This window comes from Alligator mississippiensis, chromosome 1 (assembly GCF_030867095.1).
Source record: "Alligator mississippiensis isolate rAllMis1 chromosome 1, rAllMis1, whole genome shotgun sequence".
Lineage (NCBI taxonomy): Eukaryota > Metazoa > Chordata > Crocodylia > Alligatoridae > Alligator > Alligator mississippiensis.
The window spans coordinates 86,925,303-86,937,561 of NC_081824.1; the positions used below are offsets into that span (position 1 = coordinate 86,925,303).

Genomic DNA, 12,259 nt, shown 5'->3' on the forward strand with positions numbered 1-12,259 from the left:
GTCCAAGCTTATATATCTACTTCAATTAATCAATAAATACTGCATTTTGCCTTATCCCCATAGGTCTCACTCTTGATTTGAATAATTGACAATTTAAAATAACACAATCTACACAGGTTAGACTAACCTGCAAGGATTGAATCAATTTAGGCTCAGGCTTTTTGAATGTCTGTCCCTAGCCCTGGGGACTGGAGATGGAGTATGTAAGCTTTGTAATAATGATTAGAGACATCTTCATTGCTTAAGCAAATAAAAATGGCTACACAATCTTAGAAAAGCCTTGTTTTCAAGGGTCAGATCTGGCCCCTAGAACCCAGCCACAGAGCCATGAAGGCTCCCCACAGGTATGTGGGGAATCCCATGGCCTTGTATGCTAGATCAGGAATACAGAGCAGCACAGGGCCTAATCCCAGTAGTGTGGGGCCCAGCAGCAGTAGCACAAGTCCTGAAGGTCCCCACCCCACTGTGCAGGCTTGGGTGGAAGGCCCTGGAGCCTGATTCTGGCACTCAGGGGAAGCACAGGGCCTGACCCTGGCATGCAGGGTCTGATCTGGCCCATGGACCAGCTCTGTCTCATTCATCTGGTCTGCGGGGCCAAAAGGTTGAGGACCACTTTTATCCTGCTGTGACACTTAGAAGCTAAAAGTAGGGGCCTAGACCTAAATTGCAGCAAGATAAAGGGATTTTCATGGGCTGCTTGCAGAACCAATTTCACAATCTTTTCCTCGGTGAGCTATATACATATATAGATCCTTTATTTGACTTGTCGGATTTTCTTTTTTGGAGTTGGGTTTTTTGTTTGTTTGTTTTTTAAAGATTCAGACTTGGCAACACGCTTTTTTTCCGCACATATGGGTGAGGGCAGGGGCAGGAGCGCGTGCTTATAATGAAAACTTTTTCATGGAATAAATACATTTTCTTTGAAAAAAAAGCTTTATAAGGCATCTGGTTCAACACCTTATACTCTCACCAGATTGGGGGAATGGGGGGAGAGAAATCAATAGTTTCTTACCTTGTAGAGTCTGTAACTTGTAATCATTTGGACAGGACAGAGATCTTTCCACAATCGTTGACCTGTTCTGTAAAAGCTTCTCTATGAGTTCAAAACCCTCAGGGCCCAGCAGTTCAAATAACTAAAGGAAAAAAGGAAAAAAAAAAAAACACACAAAGAAAAGAAAAAAAAAATCATTACCCTACAGCATTCTCTTGCAAAATTAGCACAAAACTAAGAACAACTACAATGAATTTGGTCTTTGGTAGTATCATATTTGCTGTAGATTTAGATGAATGTGCTCATTCAGTTCCAGGTAATTTGGTCCAAAATGTATCACATCTACTATTTGCAGAGTGTCTGTATAAAACTGTTTTCATTTGACAATGTTAAAAAACAAGGCAGAAATAGAATTATTATACTTATTAGGCCTCTTCCATTGGGAACTACTAAGTTGTAAGGTAATAGTTTTACTTATATGGGTCTGCAAGGGTGGAAGGTTTTTTTTCCTTTTTTTTTCTTTTAAAGAGCTGGAGTACAGAATTACAAATCCTCTCTCTTAGGTTATCAGACAAAGAGTTCATCCATATCAAGAAAGTGTCAAGATGATCCTAATCACAATCAGGGGGCTCATCTTTTTTATGTGGAGCATGTAGTCAATTTCTTAAGAAGAAAACGCCAAGTCCTTGATAAGCCTATTTGGCACAAAGACTGACATGTTGTCTGAACACACTATTTTGATATTTGTCAATTTAATCTTTTTTAATTTCTTGACCAAACCTATTCTTTTTAGCCTCCTCTCTATCCAGAAGTAGAGTTTCATCCTCAATGTTGAAGGAAATATTATTCATGTAAGCCAATTTGTGTTTATTTAAATTGTTTGCCCAATTCTTCAAAATGTTAAATCACCTTATTTTTTACGGCAGAAAAATATTCACTAAAATTCCCTCCTCTTTCAGTATGACTGAGTCGGGTAGTTCCCTCTCTCATTCAAACTGTGACTCAAGATGTCAATTAAGAATAAAGATTTATAATATTATAAATTACAGTCTAGTTAATATGAACAATTGTTATCTATCTACAAATTGTTATAGGAACAAGGAGATAAATTTTGAAATCACTTATTTCTAAGATATTTCACTCCTACTTTCCTCTTCCTAGATTTAGCATGCAAGCTCTTTGATGGATATTTTTTGCTTAAGCCTATAACTATCTGACTACCGTCTCCTGGGAAATACTGAGAATAACTTTATGCTTCACCTTCATGTACTTGTAAACAAGGTTTGAACCATGCCAAGTTACACTAGGGAGTATTTTTTAAGCGCTAACCATACTTCATAATCTAAGATGTCATTTTAAAAAAGAAAGAAGAAAAAATAAGAATAACTCTAAGGAAAAAACTGAAACTTTCAAATTAACACAATAACGTCTGTATGTCTGCAGTTAGCCTGGAGGTAACAGCTCTCAGAAGTGCAAACTTTTCCATTCACCTCAAAAAGAAATTAACTGAAATACCCAATAATAATCATATAAATGTCAATTTTTATCTCTCTTATTGTTGATCCAAGCAGTATGAAAAGAGAGGAAAAAACACATTAACAGCATACTCTACTTCAATGATATTTCACTTTGGTGCCAAAGTAGATATTACTTGGGAGTATGAGTTAAATTCACCTCCCCAGCCCCAGTCTGATCTAAGAACTCAAAACACCAGAAGGGCACTCACCAAAGGAGCACAAGGCCACTAGGCATCCAAGCTCTAGGAGCCCAACAGAACCCACAAGGAGGGTTTAAACCCTCCTGTGGGCATGTCAAGCAGCAGACACAAATCACTAGGGGTGTTCAAAATGGTCTGTATTTGATCCGGATTCAGCCTGAATCAGGGACAGTGATTCAATTCATTGATTTGGATCACTGTCCCCAATTCAATTCGGCTGAATCTGAATATTTGATGCTGATTCAGAGGACTTGGCCACAGACACAGCTTTAAATGTTTTTTCTACATATCTCGAGGTACCAGACGCAGCTCACGAATGTTCCAGGTCTGTCACCGAGCACACATTGGGGGCCCCCCACGTCCCTCCCCCAGCTCAGTGATTGGTCATGGGGGGACCCCGGGTGCCCCCCCAGACCCAAGAGGCACTAGTTGGTAAGCCGGGGGGGGGGGGTGGGTGGGAGGGTAGCACTCTCACTGGCGGACCCAGAAGTGTTTCTGGTCCACTTCCGGGTCTGTCACCGAACACATGTCGGGGTCCCCCGCATCTTCCTCCCCTGGCTCAGCAGTCAGCCGCGGGGGGACCCCGTATGCCCCCCCAGATCCAGGAGGCACTAGTTGCCAAGCCAGGGGGAGCACACTACCTGGTGGACCCAGAAGTGCTTCTGGTCCACTTCCGGGTCTGCTGCTGAGTGCGTTGGGGAGCCCCCCGTGCTCCTGTGGGGCACTCCATCTGCCCCACCATCAAAGTATTCATGAGCTGCTTGGTACCTTGAGGTATGTAGAAAAAACATGTAAAGCTGTTTCTATATCTGAACACCAAATCCTTCCAAATCGATCTAGAGGGTTCCGATTCAACTTGGAGAGATTCAAGGGTCTCCTAATTTGATGTGGATTTGGAGATTTGGCCACCAAATCAGGCCAATTCTCCACCAAATCAAATCAGAGACCAAAGCATCATGCGGCCTTACGAATCATACCTTGGACATCTGGTCAATCTACTGTAAATGACATCCTATTTTGAAATTTCAAGTAGGCTGAGCATGGCTTGCTTCTTTCCATTTATGACATGCTTGCTTCCTGTTAAACTCCCTAGTAACTATGAAGAACAAAAGGACTGCGTGGAATCTTCCAACACTAAAAAGGCTGGAGTCCAAGGAATTCAAGAAGAGAAAAGGAGAAGAATAGAGCAACAGGCTGGTCAAAAATTTGCATGATCAACTGTCCAAATACCTACAAGATACTTGGAGGAAGGAATACAGTCCCAATTCAATGTTATACAAAGACCTAGAGTTCTATTTGACTCCTCATTAAGCCTGAAAATCTGGCCACTCTGATACCTACATTAGGGCCTTGTTACACAGGACAGGACAGGACAGGACAGGACAGGACAGGACAGGACAGGACAGGACAGGACAGGACAGGACAGGACATCATATTTAGATCACAGCAAGCGTTAATATAATGTAGAAAAGTTTCCTGAACAGTTGTACCTTAATGCTTCTACAATCTAAATATACATTGTAGTACTGCACCAGAGTCTTGAAGCAGGTCCAGTGTGATTTCAGGACTGAAACCAAAACAAGAAGCTGAGTTTCAGTCTTAGCCCAGGGACCCACCAGAGCTGGTAGGAAACTCCCATGTGGTCTGGGGCCAGAATCCCCAATCAGTGGATCATGTGTCCTGGCCCTGGGACTACAATTGATTATATCATCTCCATGGAACACTCCCACATTAACGCAACACACATTACCCAATGACTGGGAGACACTCCCTCACTCAAAAAGGCATAAAACAAAGAGAACACTTAGCACGTGCTTGAATGCTAGCTTCTCAAATGGAGTTAACATGTGCTAAGTGTAACATGCAACAACCCCCTTAGTCTTGCTCAGGCTGGTTTCTACTACTATAATTTAGTGTTTTTGAAATTTAATTGTGAACACTATGCTCAGGCTATAACTAATTCAAACTGGCTTCTCAACTTTCTTACAGTTTATGCCCTATGAGCATATCAAGATCTTTGCTTAAGTTCCTCCCCTGGTTCCCAGTCCGCTTCTAATACTAGCTGAGACTTTAATCCTAATTTCAAAGTAATTAAACATCAACTACAATAAAGAGCTCATTTCAATGCATGGACCACAACAGCTGTTGCATTCCTCTGAGACAACATAGAGCACACTGCCTCTGAAGGAGTTTGGAGAGGTGTGAACAAAAATGTTATCAGTTGAGTGTTTTCACCTATGCAACAAACTTCAGGAGGAAAACAATCCTTTCAAAAGACCTCTCCACTGAGAATGATGCTATCCCTTCCCTCCACCCCAAAAAGTCTATCCTACCCGTAAACATGGAATATGATAAAAAATTCATACTAATTTTTAAAAAATCTATACCTTGAAGAAAACAATGCCAGAAGCCACAATCTTATTGTGGAAAATACTCTGATTTCATGGTGATTGGTGAAGTTAAAAAACAACGAGAGGAGAAAAAAGGAATTATTCTAAACCCAAAAAAGTTTTACCTCTTCAGTAGAAAATAGAGAACACTACATCATCCAAAAAGAGAAGTTTAATTCTGCCCAACAAATACTGTGAAAAAAAAATGTACACTTGGTCCGATTTTCTTACTACAACCACTTGGAGTAATGCACAATTCACTGGCTGCATCTACACCAGACGCTGATTGTGCAGTTGTTACTGTGCAGTCACTTAGTACTCGCATATGTAACTACTAAATTACTGCCGAATAACTGGCGTTCTCCGCACAGCTTCTTGGTGAGGCTGACTGCACAGTAGCTCATTACTACTGCACAGTAAAGTGGCGTCACACTTCATGCCACGCAACACTCCTGTGCAATACTAATGAACAACTGCACAGTAGTAATGAGCTACTGAGCAGAAAGCGTCTCATGTGGATGCAGCCAGTGAGAGTTAACAACACAAAGAAGTGCCACATGGGTCAGACCAATGGTACATTTAGCCCAGTCTCCTGTCTCCGACAGTGGTAGAAGTGGATGTTATAACAGGGAGAACATTGGACAGGATATCTCTAGAGTGCTCTATCCCCTATTAAATACCCTTCCTGGCATCCACCATTTACTGGGTTAGAGATACCAGAGGAAATAGCTCCAACCATTCAGTTTAATAGCTATTAATAGATCTTTAATGCAAGGTGACATCAAGGAGGTTCAATCAATGGTCCAGTCCCAGCCAGTTCTTCCTTTAGACTGCTCTTCTGACACACTGGTCTGATGCAAGAGCCTTCTGTTTGCCTAGGTAACCCATTCTCCAAGGTTGCATTGGGGAACTCTAACAGGGAGTTAACAACACAAGTTCCAAAGAAACGGGTCAATCCTCTCTCAGTATTAAGTAGGAGAAATAGAACAACAGTGAATAGCAAGGAGAACACTTACAAGATGTGTTAAAAGCAATATCTCCCTTAGACCAAGGCATTTTCTTGAGCGCTGCACGAGCATCTTTCCATTACTCTCATTTCTATTTATTTAGCATATGTAGTTTCGGTATATCGTTTCAGTCATTTTAAGGTGATGTCGTCACCACTGTGAAGAGCTTGAAGGACATCAGGTAGCATTGTAAATGGACACAAGTCAAGAGTGGGACAAGGTTTGAACTTGTCCATAATGGCATTTGTTGTCATTGCAAAGGCCTTACTGGTATAGATTTGAAGCACAGTGACCCTGTTGACAAGTTGAGAAGTGTCCAATAACAGCGTGGCCAGTTACATCCTGGTTAACTGACTGTAGGGTCAAACATGATGTGGTGATTGATTGGCACCAGCATCGTCATCACACCTCCTGCAAGTAGTTGAACCATTCATGAAACTAACGATGCTACCAGCAGACCGAATCAGAAACTGTCATATCTTGGTCAAATCGGCTATAAATGCCAATTATGCTCATTAAGAGGACTGAAGTACCGCTTAGCAGACTATATATACAGTGTCTCAGAAACAGTTCTAGAACTGCCATGAAAGCTAAAGAAAAGCTTAAAATATGATTGGTTATTTATGGAGAGATCTGCCAACCTCAAACAGGGTAAAGTCTTGTCATACTTTGGTTCTGCAGAAATGGGAAGGGGGGAGTGGAGGGATACGGGAGAATAAGAGTTCAGCCACCACCTTTGTTACGTTATTTCTCTAGGCTACAAGGCTTAATTTACTACCAGTATCTTCAGTTCTGTTGCCAAAGGCACAGAAAATACCTATCATAGGTGAGGCTCTGAACACTTTTTTTTATAACTACTAAATTATTCTCCAAAACACATCTCAATACTTAAAGACGCTATTTAAGAATAAAAGCATTATTTAGCTTCACGTATCTAATTTCAACACGCCTACTCCTAGTATTCTTTTGAAATAAGCGTTAATATTTAATTCATTTCAGAATACACTTTTACAGCACTACTATGCAAGTAACAGATCTTAAATTTCTTATTCACTGAAATTCATAATGCCCCTTTAAAAAGGATTACCACTTTCTTCCCCCACTCATCCTGTAAACTCCACTTTCGGAAATATTTTCTAAACACAGTAAATAAACACAGAATCATAGAGAAATCAGGCTGGAAGGGACCTCCAGAGGTCATCTAGTCCAATCCCCTGCCTGAGGCAGGATTGTCTCTGGCATCCTATACAAATTCAAGGTATCTCATATAAATTAATAACCTAACCTTCATAAAATTAACATCAAAACCTGACACAAGATGTAACACCCTAACTTACCACAGGTAAAGCATGGGAACTACTTCAGTTAGCGTCCTGCTTAAGGTTGTTAATATATGCTCAGAAGATCCCAGGCAGAGGGCCATGCCCCGTTACAGAGAAAGGCAACCAGCCCCTCCCAGTCCTTACCAATCTAACCGTAGGGTAAAATTCCCTCCCGACCCCAAATATGGCAAATCAGTCTGAACCTCAGCAGAGGGACCAAGAACCCTCTTGCAAAAAACATGCAGCTTCAAGTTGCAGCAGAAGAATTGGCAAAACCTGGTTAAAATCCCCCACCTTGACTGCAGCCAACATCTAAATCCTCTAAGGAAGGCTTAAAACAAAAAACTAAAACCAATCTCTGACACGTGACGGAAAGTGGGGAGGGAGGGGTGAATTCCAGCTCAGCCCATGTGTCAACCAGCAAAGACAAAAAGTGGGAAATACTCATACTAGAACATAGGTGTAACTACGACTAGATCAGTGGTCTCCAACCTTTGGCATTTAAAAGCAACACAAGATCTACCGCGCACTGCTGCCATCGCCTCCCCACCCCCAGCAGTTAAGTCTGTAGGGAGGGAAGGGGGAAGGGCAGATTGAGGGAGAGGGGAAAAAATTATTTGGGGGCACACCTCCCCAGCAGGTAAGTCGCACCCAGGCGGAACCCCACTCAACTTACCTGTGCTCCTGCCTCTGCGGCACAGTCCCTCACTGTGGGGGCCTTGATCTAGCCCCTGCTCCTTCCCTCCACCAGGGACTGACCTGCTGGGCTGAGGCACACAAGTGCATGCACGTGGGCACTCAGCTCCCCACCCCAGCCTCAGATCAACTCTAAGAGGCTCTGAGATCTACCACAAGAGGTTCCAAGATCTACTGGTATATCAAAATCTACTGGTTGGTGACCCCTGGACTAGATCATCTGTGACCAGTGGCTGTCTAGCTTCTTCTTGAACACTCCTAGTGATAGAGTATACAATTTCCCTAGCAGCCTATTCTACTGCCTCACTGTTCTAATAGTGAAGAATTTTTTCCTGATATCCAATCTAAACCTATTTTTCTGCAACTTCAAGGCATTGGTCTGTGTCCTGCTCTCTGTAGCAAAAGAGAAAAGGTTTAGATTCACAGATGCTAGTGTCAGAAGGGACCTCAATAGATCATCGAGTCTGACCCCCTGCATAGGCAGGAAAGAGTGCTGGGTTCAGATGACCCCAGCTAGATGCCTATCTAACCTCCTCTTGAAGACCCCCAGGATAGGGAAGAGCACCACCTCCCTTGGGAGCCTGTTCCAGACCCTGGCCACTCTAACTGTGAAGAAGTTCTTCCTAATGTCTAGTCTAAATCTGCTCTCTGCTAGCTTGTGGCCATTACTTCTTGTAACCCCCAGGGGCGCCTTGGTGAATAAAACCTCACCAATTCCCTTCTGTCCCCCTGATGAACTTATAGGCAGCCACAAGGTTGCCTCTCAACCTTCTTTTGCAGAGGCTGAAGAGGTCCAGGTGCCCTAGTCTCTCCTCATAGGGCTTGGCCTGCAAGCCCTTAACCATACGAGTGGCCCTTCTCTGGATCCTCTCCAGGTTATCTACATCCCTCTTGAAGTGCGGCACCCAAAATTGCACGCAGTATTCCAACTGCGGTCTGACCAGCGCCCGATAGAGGGGAAGTATCACCTCCTTGGTTCTGTTCGTCATGCATCTGCTGATGCACGATAAAGTGCCATTAGCTTTTCTGATGGCTTCGTCACACTGCCGACTCATGTTCATCTTGGAGTCCACTAGGACTCCAAGATCCCTTTCCGCTTCCGTTCCACCAAGCAGGTCATTTCCTAGGCAGTAGGTATGCTGGACATTTTTCCTCCCTAGGTGCAGCACTTTGCATTTCTCCTTGTTGAATTGCATTCTGTTGTTTTCCGCCCATATGTCCAACCTGTCCAGGTCTGCTTGTAGTTGTTCCCTGCTCTCCGGCGTGTCCACTTCTCCCCATAGTTTTGTGTCATCCGCAAACTTAGACAGAATACACTTCACTCCCTCATCCAAGTTGCTGACGAAGACATTGAAGAGTATCGGTCCAAGGACCAAGCCCTGCAGGACCCCACTGCCCATACCCTTCCAGGTCGATACCAACCCATCCACTAGGTGTTCTTCTCTCTTCTTTATGCCAGCCCTCCAAGTATCTGAAGACTGCTATCATGTCCTCTCGCAAGCACCTTTTCCTTAAACTTAACGTGCCTAGCTCCTTCAGCCTCTCCATATTAACTCAGTTCTAAGACAAGGTATTTCCCCCCATTTAACCTGGGGGAAAAGCCCCTCATCTCAGAACTGAGTATGGGGGCAGTGGAGGGGCAGGCAGCAGCTGTGATTCAAGCTCCAGCCCCTACCCAGGCTCAGGGCTGCAGAGGCAGCTGCTGCCTGCCCACTCCCCCACCACCTTTGTACCCCACCATCTTCTCTCTGCAGCCTCTTCCCCCATCTTCCTCCACCCTACCTCCCCACAAAGCCTCTGCTCCCACACCTGCTCCTCTTCCCCTTCCCCTTGCTCTGCACTGGCAAGCTCTGTCCACACTGCCCAGGGAAGTGGTTTTCAGCCTTGGGGAACTGCAGACTATGTCTAAGGGTTCTGCAAAAGAAGACTAATCTAAAGTATGTAAATTCCCATATTTACAATTCAAAGGGGCACACACCTCCATCCAAATTTTTTAGGGGTCCATAAATGAAAAAAGGTTGATAACGCTGGCTTAGGGTACTGACCACAGTCCCATAGTAATAGCGTACAACCCACACGGCTGCTACAGGGGGCTGAGCTGAGACCAAGCTCCATGTCCCAGGCTAGAGCAGGGACTGAGCCCGCTGGCACAGAGCAAAGGGGGGGGGGGAGCAGAGGCAGAGGCACAAGCAAGGGACAAGCTGCTTGACCTCCCCACACTACCTGCTCAGCCACTGCTTGCTCCCCTGCAGTGGTGGGGGGAGATTAACAGGAGAGGTCCATCCAATTATTAGACTATACAATAAAAACTGTAACAAAGTTATTAATTTTCCATGTATAGAATCTAATTATTGGGGAGTGACCATCTTTGATTCAAATAAATACAATACTTGCTTCCCAAATCCTTTATTATCTTTGTGCCTGTCTCTAGACTATCTCTAACTTCTTCAAATCCTTTTAAAAATGTGGAGCCCAAAATTGCACACAATAATAATCATACAGTTCAAGAGAAAAAATTACATTTGTGTTAAAAGTCTGATACTGCCATTCTTAACTTTCCTAACAGCACATGAATGATACTGATTGTATTATCCCACACACTTTCCTCGGTTATAGGTCCCAAAAAAACCAATTGAGTGCCCTCAACTCAGCTACAAACTGCACAGCCCAGGTCAACAAGGCTGCAGGGTAGAAAGCATCTGAATGTGAAGGAACTAAATGGAGAGAAAATAGAAAATATACTTCTGGAATTATTCAGTTTACACTGAATGACACCTTTATTCTTTCACATCAGTCGAGAGAAAGTAGAAGAGAGAAGAAGCATGTGCATTCTAATCTAACACGCTGATTGGAATGAGCCAGAACGTTTCAACAATAAATTCCCTCTTCCCACCTATCAATAGTTCTAGCACTTTTGCAAGCAGAAACAGAGTAAATTAGATGCGTTTCTTGTCATAATCATTGCTGCCTACGAAGATGGAGTGCACACACTCGATGAAGTCTTGCCATTTTCAAGCTAAGAAGCTTTGTGTTGGGAAAGTTAGTTGCAACTATAAAGACTATTTTTATTTGTTTTTTTATAATTGAATATTTAAACTTATGGTACCTAATGATCCTACCAGCCCCCATTCTCTAGTGTTTTTTGTTTCTCCTTTGCCAATTTTAGCAACTCTTTCAAATCCAAAACTTATAAGAGGCAAAAAAATTATTTATTTTTTTCAATTTATGTCACCTCTCCCAACAAAGGCTGAGGGAAAGCTTTGGTTGCCCTGAATAATAAGTTATTCATGATGTACTTTGGTGAGAAATGATAATATAGCTTTTATTCTCAGTACTAACACAATTTACAAGTCTTTATTAAATCCATTTAACACTGAAAAGGGGACAGCATTTTAAAATGTCTCTGACTTATTTCCAATTTATATATAGCAGAGTAAACAAAATAAGTTTGTCCTCCAAATGATTTATTTTATTATTATTGTTGTGGGAAAATTTAGTTGCAGTAGCAAATTACCATTTTATTCTGAAGACAGTGATGTTCACAGTTACTCTTAAAGCAGTAAGCTCCACAACCATGGAGCAGCTACTGAGAAAACTGTCTCTTATCTGAGAACAGTAGACTACAAGGTGCTCATCAGGTTACAGGGCATTTATACATACTTTTTCGCACTGCAACGCACCAGAGATCCGACTTGATTAATCGAGTCTATGCCCCATACAAGCTGACACGCACTGCGCTGCATTGCTTGCAGTTGTACAAGTGGCAAAATGAACGTCAGCACGAAGAAAATAGTGACAATGCGCTTTTGAACTAAAACACCTTTGATATGTTTTAGTTCAAAAGCAGACTACCGCCATTTTCTGCATGCTTATGCACACTTTACTGCTTATACAACTGCATGCATTGCAGCACCAGGAGCTTTTCAAAGATTCCTAAAAGTTGACCATAGTTTCACACTACAAAAACAGAAAATTATGGAAATGCCTCCCCTATATTGTCTCACGGGTTAAAAAAAAAATCCATGAAAACAAAGGTGCCAACAAATCCTGGTACTGCAATGGCAAAAAAGCATTTTGGTTAATGCAAGCTAAAGGTATCCTAGGAAAAGAATCATGCACAAAGCTATAAAAAAAAA

General features: G+C 42.7%; 1 protein-coding gene across 1 annotated transcript in view; it reads right to left on the reverse strand.

Annotated features, from left to right (window-relative positions):
• ASCC3 (activating signal cointegrator 1 complex subunit 3) overlaps positions 1-12,259 on the reverse strand; it is a 567,972-nt gene that overhangs the window by 473,804 nt on the left and 81,909 nt on the right. Inside the window, exon 5 of the mRNA XM_006271799.3 lies at positions 1,013-1,133. Within this exon, the coding sequence (XP_006271861.1) occupies positions 1,013-1,133 (121 nt within the window). The remainder of the gene's footprint in view (positions 1-1,012; positions 1,134-12,259) is intronic.